The sequence below is a fragment of the Psittacula echo genome (assembly GCF_963264785.1).
Source record: "Psittacula echo genome assembly, chromosome: 3".
NCBI classification, from domain to species: Eukaryota; Metazoa; Chordata; class Aves; order Psittaciformes; family Psittacidae; genus Psittacula; species Psittacula echo.
The window spans coordinates 2,417,508-2,432,888 of record NC_137736.1 but is presented as its reverse complement, the minus strand read 5'-3'; the positions used below and the strand labels follow the sequence as shown (position 1 = coordinate 2,432,888).

At 39.3% G+C, this 15,381-nt stretch overlaps 1 protein-coding gene across 1 annotated transcript in view; it reads left to right on the top strand.

The window, feature by feature from the left end:
* Nucleotides 1-9,875: 9,875 nt before the first annotated feature.
* The window catches only part of GUCA1C (guanylate cyclase activator 1C), a gene marked incomplete at both ends in the record, with an annotated part of 33,056 nt that continues 27,550 nt past the window's right edge, over nt 9,876-15,381 (top strand). The window contains one exon of the mRNA XM_080613124.1: nt 9,876-10,079. Coding sequence (XP_080469250.1) covers nt 9,876-10,079 — 204 coding nt within the window. The remainder of the gene's footprint in view (nt 10,080-15,381) is intronic.

The following is a 15,381-nucleotide window of genomic DNA, read 5'->3' as shown; positions in this document are numbered from 1 at the left end:
TGTCCAATAAAATTGCCAGAAGTACCAGTGGTTCCCTAAGGTGACTTTTCTGCCAACAGGGAGAAATGCATTAAACCCAGCCTTTCAGCGCTGTTATGTGGGGAAGCACAACTTCCTTAAGGCAAGAAGTACAGGCATCTGAAATGCCACCATTGTCAGCCTTTACAAACAGACTTTTTGCAGGTAAAATTAAGCTTCTAAGAAGCTGGCTTCCCTTACTCTGTAAGTGCAGCAGCACAATAATTGAATGTGTAAGGTAGGGTCTCACACAAGCTTGCAGTATACTTTCTGGATATGTTTAAGCCTCTGTGATTTGGGTTGCAATTAATTTGTTGAAATGGCATCCACGATTGATTTGCATCCATCTTAAGGCATTCAGTAATTCAAGCAGGGTTATTATGCAATGCAGACTGAATGCATGAATATTCTTTCTGAACGAAGATCCTCCTTCGCCCCTTTTCTCTGATGCTACTCTTACTCTCCTTGCAAAACTCACAAACAGCGTGCATGCAGTGACATGAGTAAAGACACTGTACACTGTTCAGTGGAAGCTGTCACATCTCTGCAGCAGAAGGCAGCTCTTTGGCACCCTTTCCAAGGCTGGTGCGAGTGGAGTGGGAGAGAACCTTATCCTCAGATGCCAAGTCACTGAGTTAGGTGTGAGATCTGCACACGCTATTTCTGACCCCAGCATGGTTTCACTGCAGCTCTGAGACAAATCTCTTTCCGTGGTGCAGCTTCTCATCTGAAACACAAAGAAGTGTTACGTAAAAACACGGATTTCTTCCACCATTGATGTAAAGTTAAAATAGGAAAAGCTTTCTGTCCTTCCGATGGCTCTGTGTGGAAGCCACATTATGGCATCAGCTAGCACACACATACTGAAGACACATTGGGTAGTACGAAGAGTTGGCCTGCAGTCCGGTTCTTTAATTTTAAACACAGCAAATTACACACTATGGCTGCCAGATGGTCTAGTATTATCTTATTATCTAGTATTATCAAAAAACAGAATTAATTTCCACAAAATGTAGTTTTCTGCTACTTAAAAATGAACAAAATTGGAAACTGGCCACTAAGTAAATTTTCTGCTAGTTCTTCTAATGGAATAGCATGCGCTGAAGTCCTGTAAGCACGCTCTGTAATCTTTCTCCATAAAAGCTCTGACCAAGCTACAAGAAGTCGAAGCTGCTCAGTTGCTATGTTTTGCCTCTGTGGACCAATTAGTTACCCTCTTGTTTTTAAAACCTCGCAGATGTTTGATGAACTCAGGAGACAGGACTACAGCACCATGCAGGGACGCTGCAGCTCACTCTGCCCCTGTTAATAAGCTGCTTTGCTTCAGCTTCTGCATGTTTCTGACTCAGTTTCGAAAGGCAACAGCTTGCAGACACCTTTAAGGTGAGAAGCAGAGATCAGATATTTCCATGCAAAGTTTGAAACGCTTCCCCACCAAGGACCCAAGAAACACAGAGATTTGTTTTCAGCATTCTTTTATACTTTTTCCTATGCTGTCTTGCACTATCAGGGAAGCTTACAACTTATGCATGTTTACTGGGGGCTTACGTTACTGGAAGATACCAGTGGCTGGTTGTCCAAAGGGCACATTCACAGGTTTGTCACAGCAACAGACTTCAGATTTTCAAGCTTTCCCAGGAATTCATCTGCAGAATTAAACAGCCATTATGGCTCTTCCGGTCAACTTCATTTTCAGTCAAAGGATTTGAAACTTATATCATCAATATCATAGGGCAGGTTTATTTGTTGTCCTGTTTTTTTTCCCCAGTACTGCAGACTTATTGTTTTTTTATACTCCAATGGTACCTTTAAGGTATAGGAGGATAACTCAGCTGTGAAGATCTCGTTATTCACCAGCTGACAATGAAGAGTTAGTTTGCTCCTCTAGGGCTTTTATAGGCTGAACTTAATTGGTGTTCCCTCCTTCCTCTATTTCCTTTTGTTCTGTTGTTTTCATTTACAAACTTCTCTTGATTCCTTTCACACACACACAATACCTCCTGAATGTAAGTATTAATAATCTTCCTTCTAAACCAGAACAACTAGAGACTCCTCCTGGACAATTGGAAGAGTCCGACTCATCCTAAATCCAGGTAAAAGATAGTATTCAAAACTCATTTCTGTTCCAAGGTGATGTGCTATTAGACAAGTGCAATTTTTCTTTTTGGATGCTCCTTTCCAAGGAAAAGAGTCTTCTTTGATTTATATTCTTGGATTTATTAACAGAAGTATGTTTAATACTCAAGAGACACTTCTTCAATTACGTGAAGTAGACCAAGAGGTTAAGACTAAGCCTGCGCACAGCTTTACATTTCAGTTATTGTTGCCAAACATCGTTCAGTTGAGAGTATCAAAAGATAATGCAGAAAGAATATGGTTCACTTTTGTGTGTGTGTGTGTGGAATGTGTTTTGTGGAATACATTAATTTCTTTGATAACAGGTTGGAAAATTTGGTCTCAAACTTATTATTCCAAAACCAGGGTGGTTATCTTTGATTGAATCTTCAGATGACGAGAAGTTGCTCTAGGAGGCGTATCTTGTGTTTGAGACAAATCCACCAACGTGATGATTTTTAAGCAATATTAGTCTATTAAAGGTCAGTTTTCCAGGCTCATGCAAACAGCACGTGCTTCCAAGGATAGTTCACGTAATTCACTGTGATGTGCTTTTCAAATATGAGGCCTGGTTTAGTAAGTAAATTAACTTGGAGTGCTTAGATTTTTGTTTCCCTTTTGTGTCTCTATAGGAAAAGAAGTTGGTAACATCTTCATGCTCTCTGTTCCATGCTGAACGTGTGATATTTAAGTAATGAGAACTTTTGTCCATGTTTTCCTGGGACTTTCTGCCAGTTCAGTGGATATTTTATTCTCTAAGAAAATTGAAGTTTGGAACAGATTAGAGACTTCCTTAAAATGGCATCTCATGAAATTGGAAGATCACTTGAGATCTCTATTTCAAGTATAATAGCTGAAGGGAACCTACTTGCTTTCGCAAACAGAATATGTAACCTCCTTCTTAAGCTGGAGAGCACGTTTCTTGTCATGAAATGGAACCTTTGAACAGCTTTGGAAGCCCAGTAATTTTTCTTCTTCTTTGTTTCTTTTCAAATGTTGATTGCAAGTCTGAACCCAATTCTTCAGAGCTTAGGCTTCAAGCGGTTTACTCTCAACAGTGAATCCTGATATGCTGGCCTTATTACATGATGCTGAAAATACATTAAATATGCAAGAAAGAAATCTGTGATACATCAAAATTGTCTGGAAACAATAATCTTTATTTTCTAAGCTCTACCAGATTTCCTGTGTCTTTATTTTAATTGCATGTGCTGATTAAGCATGTACATTCCTCTTCTAGAAGGATCAAAGCTTTGCCTTCCTACTCACAGAGTGCAACTTCTTAGTGAAGACTAAATTCTCTAACATGTTTTTTAGTCAATTTTTCAGCCTAAAATATAGAGTAAGTCTTTGTCAACACTCAGTGGAAAAAAATATCACTTGAATAAATGTTCTGCCTATGATATTTTTTCATGTATTAAAGTTTGTCAAGAATTAGAGCAGTCAGGAACTAGCTTTGAGATTGCTGTGGTGGTGTGAGACAAGCACGGTTAGTGCCGCATATCACAGTGGTGATGAAATTCCTCTTGAGGAATATAAACTATAAAAGGTCAAAAGATTTTTTTTTCCCCCATCTTTCTTTCTAATTAAATTCCATGCTGGTTTAGGTTTTGTGTATTGCCTCTCAGAATGTGAGACTAAATGCTGGTACTAAGTTGATGGGCTATTAGCTAGTAATTCTCTACACGCAGATGAATACGTATAGAAGTTAGTGGTAGAAATGTATTGTAAAGGGAGTGCAGATTTGCCTTTATCCAGGGTACAAACCAGCCTCTTTAGATTTGAAAGCCCATTTCATTTAAGAATAATAAAAACCCCCAAACAACCCCAAATAAAAACCACAGAGAAAAAGCCTGTCCCTCTCTCACTGCATCTACAAAGCAGAGCACAACAGCAAAGCTGTGAGTTGGTAATGCAGCTATTCAAGGAAAGCAGTTGTCCGAGGGGAAAGATGGCAGAATTACTAAAGTACCTTCACAGGGGACATTACATTTATTTTCAAGTCTTTCTAAACAAAAAAATAATGTTGTCTGTCCTGGGCTTTCACACTTAGTTGCTTGTCTATCTGTAAACATAGATGCATATAGATAACACAGATGTCCATCTATGGATTATTTGTAGCCTGGGAGACAAGCCCTGGTGCGCTGGAGCTAAACCTGCTTCCATTCCTCACCGAGCGCCCAGGTGCTCAGAGGGAAGATGATGCTTTGTGTGCTTTGAATTCCTGTACCTGAGATAATCCTAGACTCCACCCCAGCAAGGACTGACAGCTTAGATGGAATTACTGCTATCAAACCAAATTATCAAGGCTAGTGGTGCGTGGTGCTAAGCATGTTACGTATGTCCTTCAACTTAAGTTTGTATAATCACCTTTCAAATATCAATTGTTAAACTGTTTCATTAGTTGCTTTTGGTGAATTTGATGATATTTAGTATCTTTCTGAAGGAGGAATAACTTCGATTTATCCTATCTTTTTTTTTCCACTTAGGGTGGGGGTACAAGGATTATTGCCTTTTGTTTGGTTTTGGTTTATTGGGGTTTTATAAAGGTGAAATAGTATCAGTGTTGTAGAAGAGTCCCAGAAAGACAGTGATGTCACCTTAATACTTTATAAAGTGCTTTAGAAGCATTAGAATATTACTTAAGTAACCTTACCAACAGTTTAGAAATAACTTCAAAAATTAATTCTAAGAGGCATTTAATAAAGTTTGTGAACCACAGCAAATTAATTACTAATAATAATTTAAAAGAATAAAATCAAACCATGGAAGAGGAAGAATTACAAGTTAAGTGCCATCTAGTCATCTCCTCGCTGTTTGCTGCCTTAACTCTTCCTAGGTTTTTCTTTCCTTTGTTTATCAAACATCAGTAGAACACTGGTTTGTCCCTGTATGCATCACGACTTTTGTTAGCAAGGAGATTTCTGTATGTATGTTGTTTTATCACTTAAGAAAACAGATACATGGCATAATGCAATTTACAGGTTCATTGCTGTGCATTCGGTGTCGTATACTTTCATGCAAGCGCACTGAGAAGCTTACAGGCAATTGAAACAGAAAGGGTCCTAGTAAGAAAGCACTAAGCCTGTGTGGAAAAATGACGGGAAGACGCAAATAGAAACTGCACAGAAAAAATAATTTCCATCAGTGCTTTTATGATAAATGTGCAAACTGCAAATAAAGTGGGCTTGCCTGCATTGACTCAGACATCCATCTTAGCCAGGACCTTCACAATAGCATCATTTTTGTCCATAATGGTTGCTCTTCAGTCAGTCGCTCTGACCACCAGGTGGATAAAGATAAGCCAATTAAACACTGTTTGGATCATACCTAGTATATAAAAATAGCCAGATTTCACTGGTTAGGTCAGAAGTATTTTTGGGCCATTCTTCTGTTTCTGGCAATAGCCAGGACTATGTGCCTGTGGAACAGGTACTTCTCAGTCACCCTCTCTGCTCCAAGTAGCCTATGGCCATTCAATCGAGTTCATTAAATGTGTTTAACGGGCTTTTCCTCCTTGAAATTGTCTAATTGCTTTTGGAACTCATATTTACTTTTAACCTCCACATCACCTTCTGGTAATCAGTTCCACAGTATAATTACCAAAAATCCTTTATAAAAAAACCCTGAAAACCTCAAATTACATTGCAGGAACGTTTCAAAGGATTCCAGAAAGCCTGTTTTGAGGTTAAATGAAGATAAGATGTTTCAGTTTGGTGACCTGATTTCTATGGCCACAGATGAGATTGTTGCCTGTCACTATAGCAAAGGGATCAGATAAAAATTCTAAATGGCCCTGTCTTCCTACATCCTGAAAGTCCAGGCATCTTATTCCTGTGGATTGCAGATACTGATGGTGCTAATATATAATACTGAGAGAGACTTGGTGAGAACTTTGCTGTGGGGACAAAGTGGGTGTCAGAGTTTAGTCCCTTGAAGCTTCTCCATAAAATAGCTGTTGATTTCTCTGCCCTGGTATTGTTGTCCTTATTTGTGTGTGATTTTTATGTTTCAAATGCTTAATTAAATTATCCCCTATATTTTATACCATCGTGCATAAAACCTTGACATTTCCTAGATACTGTTTTGCAGAGTCTCAAGGGCCTTTATTTCATAACCTGTGTTAGTTCATAACCTGGCCTCAAGTCACTTTGATTACGTATGAAGGTGCCATCTGGTACAGTGCTGAGAGGCTCCAGGTGACCTGTGAGTTGGGTTTTTTTATCCCCATCACATTCAGAGGAGACTAAGCACATAGTATGTATTTGATACAGGCATTACTCAGGCAATGGGTTTCTGTGTACCATTGTTGATGCTGGGATAAGTCTTTGGAATTAAACTCTGGCTTCCACTCTGATGCATGAATTATCTGCTTCTTTCCAGGCCTCCTACTTGTTTTATGGCAGAATTTTGTCTTTTCTCCATCCTTTCTTGAAGTGCCTCACATTCTCAAAGTCCCATCAGTCTCTCTGATGTGTGTTTTTCTTCCTCATAGCTGCTTTCCCTCCCCGTTATATCACATTGCTTGCAGACCTACAGTGCAAGCTCTTCACTACTTCTGCATTCTCCCTCATTCTAATTGCTGGACCTTTGAGTGCAGGCTATACACATGAAGGAATACAATCCCTAACTAACCTGGATGTGCAGATCCATTAAGTCTGAGAAAACTGCACTTTAACCTGAGAAGCATTTTTTCCTCAGAGTGAAAGTGAGGATATTAAATTGCTAAAAAGAACAGTGTTGCCAGCATAGCCTTTCTAATCTGTGTGTACTTCCTCACTATAACCCCCCCAGTAAAGCTATCCTAACAGGAACGTGGCCTACAAGAACTCCTTTAAAAGCAGCTTCTTCTCCTACTTGCACTTAAGGCTAGCTTCCATGTTTCCATTTTATTCTACGCTATTGCACTGCCTCTTCAAGTCTCCTGGGTATTCTCTTATACCTTTATACATCTTATATCTTTAATTAGGACCTTTGCTGGTAAGCAGTTGTGCCTGTTCATATGCTTGTTTTTCAAATGCTGTAAAACTTTAGGTTTTTCAGATTCATCGCATAGAAACTTTACAACAGCTTGATGGTTATCTTGAAGAGTGACTTAAAATGTGCATTTCCCTGGCATTTTAACCTTGTCTTCTGTAAGGACAAACACAACAGTGTTAGGAGATTCTTCCATGCCATATGAAAGAAATACGTATGCTTTCAAGGGCGGAGATGGCTCACATTCATGCTGTTGTTTTCTTCAGAAGCACATATGAAAAAGTACAAAAAAAACCGATTATAGGCCCCTATATTTACAAAAAACCAATTGTCTGTGGCTTCTGAAACCTACGGTTGAAACCTGTGGGTTTGGGTTGGGGTTTTAAGCTTTGAACACTGCTGTTGTTATTTCTGGAAACGGTGGCAGTCTGAGTAACATTTGAGTTTGAAAACATTGCCCCTTTTTGTGGAACAAGACATTTGGGAGATGTACATTGGGAAAATTCTGGGTCTGCATTTCCAGTTAGTAGCTATTGAAAACTTAGATTTGATGAACAAACGTAAGAGATTGAGGACTGCTTCTTGAAGCTGTCTTTTGCTTGCTGTTCTTGGTTGTTACAAATACAGCATTCTTTGCCTGCGAGTGATATTTTGCAGTATTTAAAATACCATTTTGCATGTTTCAGATTTAGTCTGGGTTTATTCAGCATTTCACATGGGTAATCCCTGCTGCTTCTGAAGGCCTTGACCCTACAACTGACAGCACACTAGCAGACTGCTATTGTTGCTCTGGGGAGACTGCCGTAAGAGGGGCAAGGGAAGACTAGAGATTATAAATACCACCTTTAAATGATAGCTACATATATATCACTATTGAATTCCTCTAGGCATTCAGGTGTGCTTTTTTCCCCCTCCTCTCCCTCTTCAGCAGCATTGCTCTGACTGGCTGCAGACACTGATTTATGCAGTATAGTTATAAATATGTGCTGAAACCTGTTCCACTCAGAGCCCAGCTTGTTCCAGCCCTCTCACCTTTTGCAGTGAAAGCTTCTATCTATTTCTGAGAAATATATTGCACTTCTGATCTTACATGATTAGTTTGTCCCAGGTTTTATTTGCCTGAAGAATTAAACAGAGTTCAAAATACTGGATGAGCATGTGAACCTGTACGCTGTTACACAGAGCCTGCCTTAAACCTTCTGCTGCAGGGGCAGCTCGCCCAGGTTCAGTTAGTGGGTGCACCTCCACTCATCCCTCGTGCCACCTGAAAACCAAAGTTTTGTGGCATGCCCAACCATAACATTCAGTTTCTTTGCAGTGTTCAGGCCAAACTTGTCTCCTGTAGCTGTTGATGCTGCTTTTCATACTGAGCCAGCCTGAATTTTGGCCCAGAGGGAAATTCAACTGATGCAGCTGTCCAGAACTCCCGGAGCAGCCAAGCTGTGCTCTCCTCCGACAGTTGAAAGAGAAATGCTGCTTGGGTAGTGCTCACCTTTCATTTTGTGAGACACCATCAGAGTGCCACCAGGGAGACAACACCTTTACTGTAGGCTTAAGTATAACAACTGTATTTTCGCGTTCTACCAGTTTAGTCTTCAACCCCATGCCATAGCATAGGCTGTAAGGCTTAAATACAGTAAAACTGTAATCCGCTCTGTACCACTACCCAGCACAGACATTATGACATTGCTGTACAAGTTTCCTTGTAGATAAATAAGGGACGATTTGAATCAGCAGAAGAAGCAGTCCTCCACCCCCTCTACTGCTGGTCACCTGCTCCCATACCCACTTAATCTGTCCTCTTGTACAATGCAATGTTCTGTGAGATCAGGCAATGCGAAATTTAAATCATGACTAAAGCTTATTATATTTAATCATATAAATATTAATATATTAATCATATAACATTATTATATATTATATAATATATTATCGTATTATTATTAATATATTAATCATATATATAATTATATATATATAAAGCCTTCAGTTTGATTGCAAGCTTTTGCCTTGGATCTGTTCTTACAATTGTTCCCAAGTGCAACCACAAGCACTCATGCTGGCAAGGGAAGGGAAATCATGGGACTGAATGAGCAGTGGCAGTGGGGAGACAGGACAACACTGGGTTGCACAAGACTCAGATGCTCAGGCGAAGAGCTGCTGTCTAAGGCCAATGGCGAGAGTTTTGTGCCCAGTGTATAGCTGCTTTCAGGTTTTTCCAGGTTATCCAAGTCAAATCATGTTGCACTTTTGGCCTGTAGGGTAAGATTTGGACTATATAGATATGGTACATACAGAAGTAATAAAAATGGAAATTCAGTTGCTACAAGGCAGCTGCACAAAAGGCATCCAAATATTAAAATGGGGCTGAAGGTTTCGTTGAAACCTTGTGAATTATTAAAGCAAAGGTTTGGAAACTACTCTCAGAGTCCCTGCATGTCGCTTATTCAATATTCATCCAGTTTACACAGCTTTAGCACCACAGATGCCAATGCAAGATGAGAATCAGCATTAATCGGTCCTCATGCCCTGCTGAGGCTTTGCAGACTGACTGTGCACAAAGACTGTAATCAGCTGATAAAACCATGGTGCACTAAAACTGGGCACCAGTAATCTTGCTAGGGTGCTATATTTACTTAGTCTATATTAGTAGTGATCTGTAAGAGGTTTAAAGTAGCTCTCAAAAGCAGAGTTGGTGTTTAAGTGGTTGTTGAGAAGCAAGAATCAATATTTGGATGAATAAATACTGAAAAAGGTTACCTGGTATGTTTGATGCTATGGGTGCTGCTGGATCAGCGGATGACATTAATGCTATGGAAATTCACCACTGGTACACAAAATTTATGAAGGAATGCCCATCTGGACAGCTTTGTCTGCATGAATTTAAACACGTCCTGGATCTACATGGACTTACTCCGGAAGCTAACAGCTATGTTGAACAAGTATTTCACACATTTGACATGAATAAGGTAAGAATTCCTTCTTAACTTCCTGGCTTTCTTATGGCTGTATCATCTGATGCATTCAGCGGCATGTCTCAGAGGGCTGGCAATGCTGACTGTTTTGAGGTAAGGGAAGTGATTCAGAGGTGATTCAACAGAAAACTGGAGGCAAATAAGCGCAAGTGGCAGACAAACACTTTTGAATGCTTTGTTCCCAGTACATTTTGCCATTTTGAAGATTGCATGCAGTCACTCCAATACATTTTGATTGGTTCCTCATCTTTGAAGCCTGGTTTTTATTGTAGTTTTCAATGTGTGTTAATAATTGCAAGTTTTAGTTATATAACTTTGCTTTAAAGCAGCGCTGGGCTGTATCCATAGGTATTAATGCTTTAACATCATGCAACACAGACACAGTGTGATTCCTTCTGTTGCCTTTTGTGTCTCAATTCATTCTGAGCACCTTCTGTGGCTTAGTTTGGTATCACTCAATCCCCCTTTTCCAAAGACTTATCTGTCTGGTTTTGATCCATCATCCTGATTTTGTTGCTTAACTTGCTAGGTCATCCCAAGAGCAGCTCTTAGTGGTGTTGCTGTCTTATGGTCTTCAAACTCAGTGTTCATAGAGGTCTCTTCTAGCCATGAGACTTATCCAGAAGACTGTGCCTTGTTATTTTTCCCTTAAGCCAAAATGAGACTTTCTGAGAGTCATCTGTAATTCCTATGGAAGTATTTGTCCTTGACTGATATCAGGTTTAGGCTGAATTGTCAATACTTCAAAATCAAAGTCTGCTTCCAGATAATAGAATAGGTGGTCCCCTCATGGTATAAAAACTTACTAAGGAAAAGAGAAAAAAAGAAAACAGCATTAGTGTTCTCTACCTACAACCCTGATCTCAATAAATTCACAGATGAAATGAAAAAGGTGTTATTACATTACATGAACGACTTTCGTGGCAGGTTAAAAGTGGTCATAATTGTAGCCAGGACTACTCCAGACAGTTTCAGTTTCCAGAAATGGCCTTTCTGTTCTCTGTTATAAAATGAATTATATTTGTTCCAGAAATTGTATGGTGCCCAAAAGACTAAGAATTCCCAGAGTCAGTACCTTTCTTACATGGTTCTCTTGTTATCTCTATTTGCACACGCACACTCCCACCCCCAGTTCATCTTGGCTTTTTGGTATTATTTAATTCTTTATATATTTATATCTTTATATATCTTTATATATTTATATCTTTTATATTATATAATTCTTTTTTTACATAAACTTCAAGTCCTGTTCTTATAACATCAGGCTCTTTGCATGCTGTTTTCCTCCCCCTGCCAATTAGCAGATGGTTAAATATACTGGAATTCGATTAAGTAGTATCACCTAACTCAATAAATGTGCTAATTACAGATGATGAGCAAATTTCTAGTCCGTACACATGGAAACTGACCAGCAGAAATTGTCAACTTAATGTGTCCTTTCCAATTAATAAATTGATGTATTGTGTTCCCCAGCAAAGCTTTATCGACGCCAACTTGCTTGCGTGACACGCATGGACAGGGTCTGAGCCTATATGAGAGCTTTTTCAGGTTAGCTTTAATGTGCTCTTGGAAAACATTTGGAAATAGATCCAAGATTTATTTTAGACAAATACTGACAAGTGTTGAACCTGCAGCCGATTTCAGTTATTTTTCAGAAAACTGGAATGTGAAATAAATGCTTTTGGAAAATCAGGCTTCTGTCAAGTTGACAGCACACCAGCAACCACAGGTATAAGGAAACTAAGTGCTTGCCATGCGATACCTGAGGGTGTGGAAAGAGAAGATAAAAGTATCCTTCAGATAGCTTTGTGCCAACAGAAATGCCGAGGAGAACTTGCCACTGATACTGGTCAATGTATTTGAAAATATCTATTGTACGCAGTAAATGGTTTATCCAGTACAGGCAAAGAGTGCAGAATAAATTAGGCACAAACAAGGCACAGCTGCTCTTTGCCATCTTACCCCATTCAGCTTTCTCTACTATTTGCAGTCTTTGTAATACTACATGGAATCAAAATTCTTAACAGTTTACTTCACTTGTCTATATTACTTAGAGCATTGAGAATGTGCATATAGATGCTGACATTTGCTTTTTATACAATTCAGTCATTACAATCCAACGTTACAGTTGTGAAAAGAGCTTTTCTATGGCTAAGTTATTTAGAGTATCTTTCTGTAAGGGAAAAAAAGAGTTAGCAAATGTAGCTAGTCATTCTGTATGAAGACAAGCTTTAGGTAAACCTGGAACCTGTCTAAACAGGGAAATAACTCCAAGCCAAAAAGGTGGGGAGCTTTTGGAGGGGGGTTCAGTGTTGTTTGGGGGGTTTTGGGTTAGCTTTGGGTTTGGTTTTTTGGGTGGCGGAGGAAGAGCAGGGAGAGCGGGATGACTTTTTGTTGGTTGGTTTTTTACAGGTTACCAATTGCAGGTCCTCCCTTCCAGTACAAATAGCTTAGCACCCAGGGAGTAACTTGCTCAAGTTACCTGATGAATATTAAGATGTATGCCTAAAGCTTGCCAGGTTATAGATGCATCGGAGTTTGACTGTTACGTAGTCCCGTGCATCCATCTCTGATCCCTTTCTCCTGTTTCCCCATAACTTTTTAATCAATTGGCATATTTCAATGAAATTTGAAAGAGCAGGCATTCCAGCTGATTACTTCCTACAGTTTTCATACAAAATTGGCAGCTGGGTAGCAGGGACGCACCCAAAATGAATGACCTACTCATACAGAATTCAGCTTTTATCCATTAAGGCACCAACAAGCTGGCAAAACAATCAGGCACTTGTTTCCTTTTCTCCTGGTGAGGATACAGGGTGGAGCTGGGGTGCCAGGCTGCAGTGACTTAGGGAACAAAAGACAGAGTCTATATAAATGTAGGCTTTTATTCTGCTATTCCCAAAAGAGCTTGTTTAATTAATGTTCCATGTTAGACAGAAAAAGATGTCTTATCCGTTTGGAACTCTACCCCCAACACACCTCCCCACACCCTCATTTTAATGAAATTAAACAACAATTTGGCCTTTTGGGCTTCATAAAATCCACTATAAAACTGCTTATGCTAGGCTTATAACCTCCTTATTTAATAATGAGCTCCCACCAAAGATTTGATATTAATTTCCAATTCTGCAAGATGTTGCAACAGTCCTTCGTTAGCTACTGTAATCTGAGGCATAGATTTTATTGCATGCTTTCTCAATTGAGCTGTTGCAGCAATAGCACAGGAAGAGATATTTAGAAGGCAGAACTGGAATGGCACATTTGGAATAGTTATATACATGAGATTGTATAGTCTGTGTCCTTTTGCAGCTGGAAATAATATGAAGAATGTGGCATTTACTCCCAGATAAAAGCCTGGCAAGTTTTGTCCTTGTCCAATCTACTTGTATAATTTAGTGGCTGGAAAGGCTTAAACACTTAGAGAAATAGATCAAGTGAACCAGAATGTTTTACCTGACTATTTTACCTTTTCCTTTTTAATAATAACACCCCCCCCCCAAAATCTATTTTTGATTAAATAGCAACAGTATAATTTTTAATGGAATGACAACAGTATAACTAACTACAAGATTGAGATGATTCAACATATAGCATCTAGATAGGCTGAGCTCAGTTTTATTTTCCTCTTACCCTGTCTTGAGAGCCCCACTGAAAAGCCTGTAGCAACCAAGGACCTCGACCTCTCAAGCCATGTGTCAGGACCTCATAAGCTTCCCCAGTGAGAATCACACCATGTCTGTTTAGGTTGAGATGATGTGTATGGTTATCTGCTGTAATGTATGTTTCCTGTGAAGTCAGTCTCTAGGGCTTCAGGCTGGATTAGGAAACAGATTTATATAAGAAGAAGAATGAGCTTTTGGCATACCAGCTTGTCAAAAGTAACACATCTGGGACTTGTATGTCTTGGTACTGGCTTTCTTGGTAATAGTATCTTCATGATGTTCTTGATCATTCTGAGTATCTTGACACCTCTCTAACAGGAGCATGACTTATGTGTAGTACAATCAAAAAGCATTTGTCTTCTGGATCCTGATCCTAACACAGAAATCCAGCTCGGACTCCTTTCTTTGCCTAGCAGACCTAAAGGATCTTTTGCAAGATGATTCAGCTCTTTGCAAGTTAGATGAATCAAGTCTTTCTGCCCTCCCTTATACTTCAGTGGAATAACAACCTACCTAATTTGGTTGGCAGAAACTATTTAACTCTTTCTTAATAGAATAAGCAGGTGTATTATGGGTTTGTGAAAGAAACTACACGTAAGCCAAAGTTCTGAAGGGGCATAACATTCAGGGATGCATCAAGTCATTATGGTTCAGTCTTGCCCACTGCAGTGTAATTATATTTCAAAGTTGAAAATCTCAGGTTAGGATTATGGGGTTTTTTTCTGACATCTATATGTTATTTTCCTTCTGTTAGAGAATCCAACTTTGCCTGCTGCCATGATGGTAAAAATCACTGCCAGATCTTTGACATTACTGGAAAAGGATTTGGGATCTAATCTCTTGCTGCATGTATTTGGCATTTAGGAAGTGAGATTCCAAGCAAACAACAGACTTTGATGTGATGCAAGCTTCTCCATGGACCTGAAACTGCTGAAGGTGCCTCTATCAGTTTCCAGTTTCTATGACACTGAATGTGCCGTGCTTTAAGTATTCAATTTCCTATCACTTTATTATCTGAAAACCCATCACTGAGACTGTGTGAACAGAACGTGTCTGTTAAGTAGATTATGAAATGACGCAATATGATTACTTTTACTGGCTCCCCACGCTCTTGCTATGTTTCAGAATCATATACATAAGGACATGTTCCTAGTTCTTTTTACCTTAAGACGATTTGAAAAGTATTTAGCACGCGGTTGATTTACGTGGGATGTTAAGTCAAACTCAAAGTATTTCCTTTGAATTGGGAGTCATGAAGAGTCTGTCTTGTCTTAAAAAGTTCACTTCCTTAATTTCACTAGCTCTGATTGATATTCTTTCTTCAGTTTCTGGTGTGTGAATTTCACCAGGTTTTGTATTTATATATCCTGATGTTTCCTGTGAGAGATTACCAGAACATCTCTTTTTCAATGCTAATGTTATGATGCTGTATGGTCCATTTATATATTATCTTCCTTCAGCTGGGTGAACACTTACTGGCACACACCAGAGTCACCATACACATCATCAGTATTTTGCAGGATTTATGATCCTCCCTGTTTCCAAGGGGCTGAACGCAAAGGTCTCCAAACAAAGCACAGCAAAACCATTTTACAGTTTAGCAAGCATTCAAAGTCATCTCAGCCTCGGCATTT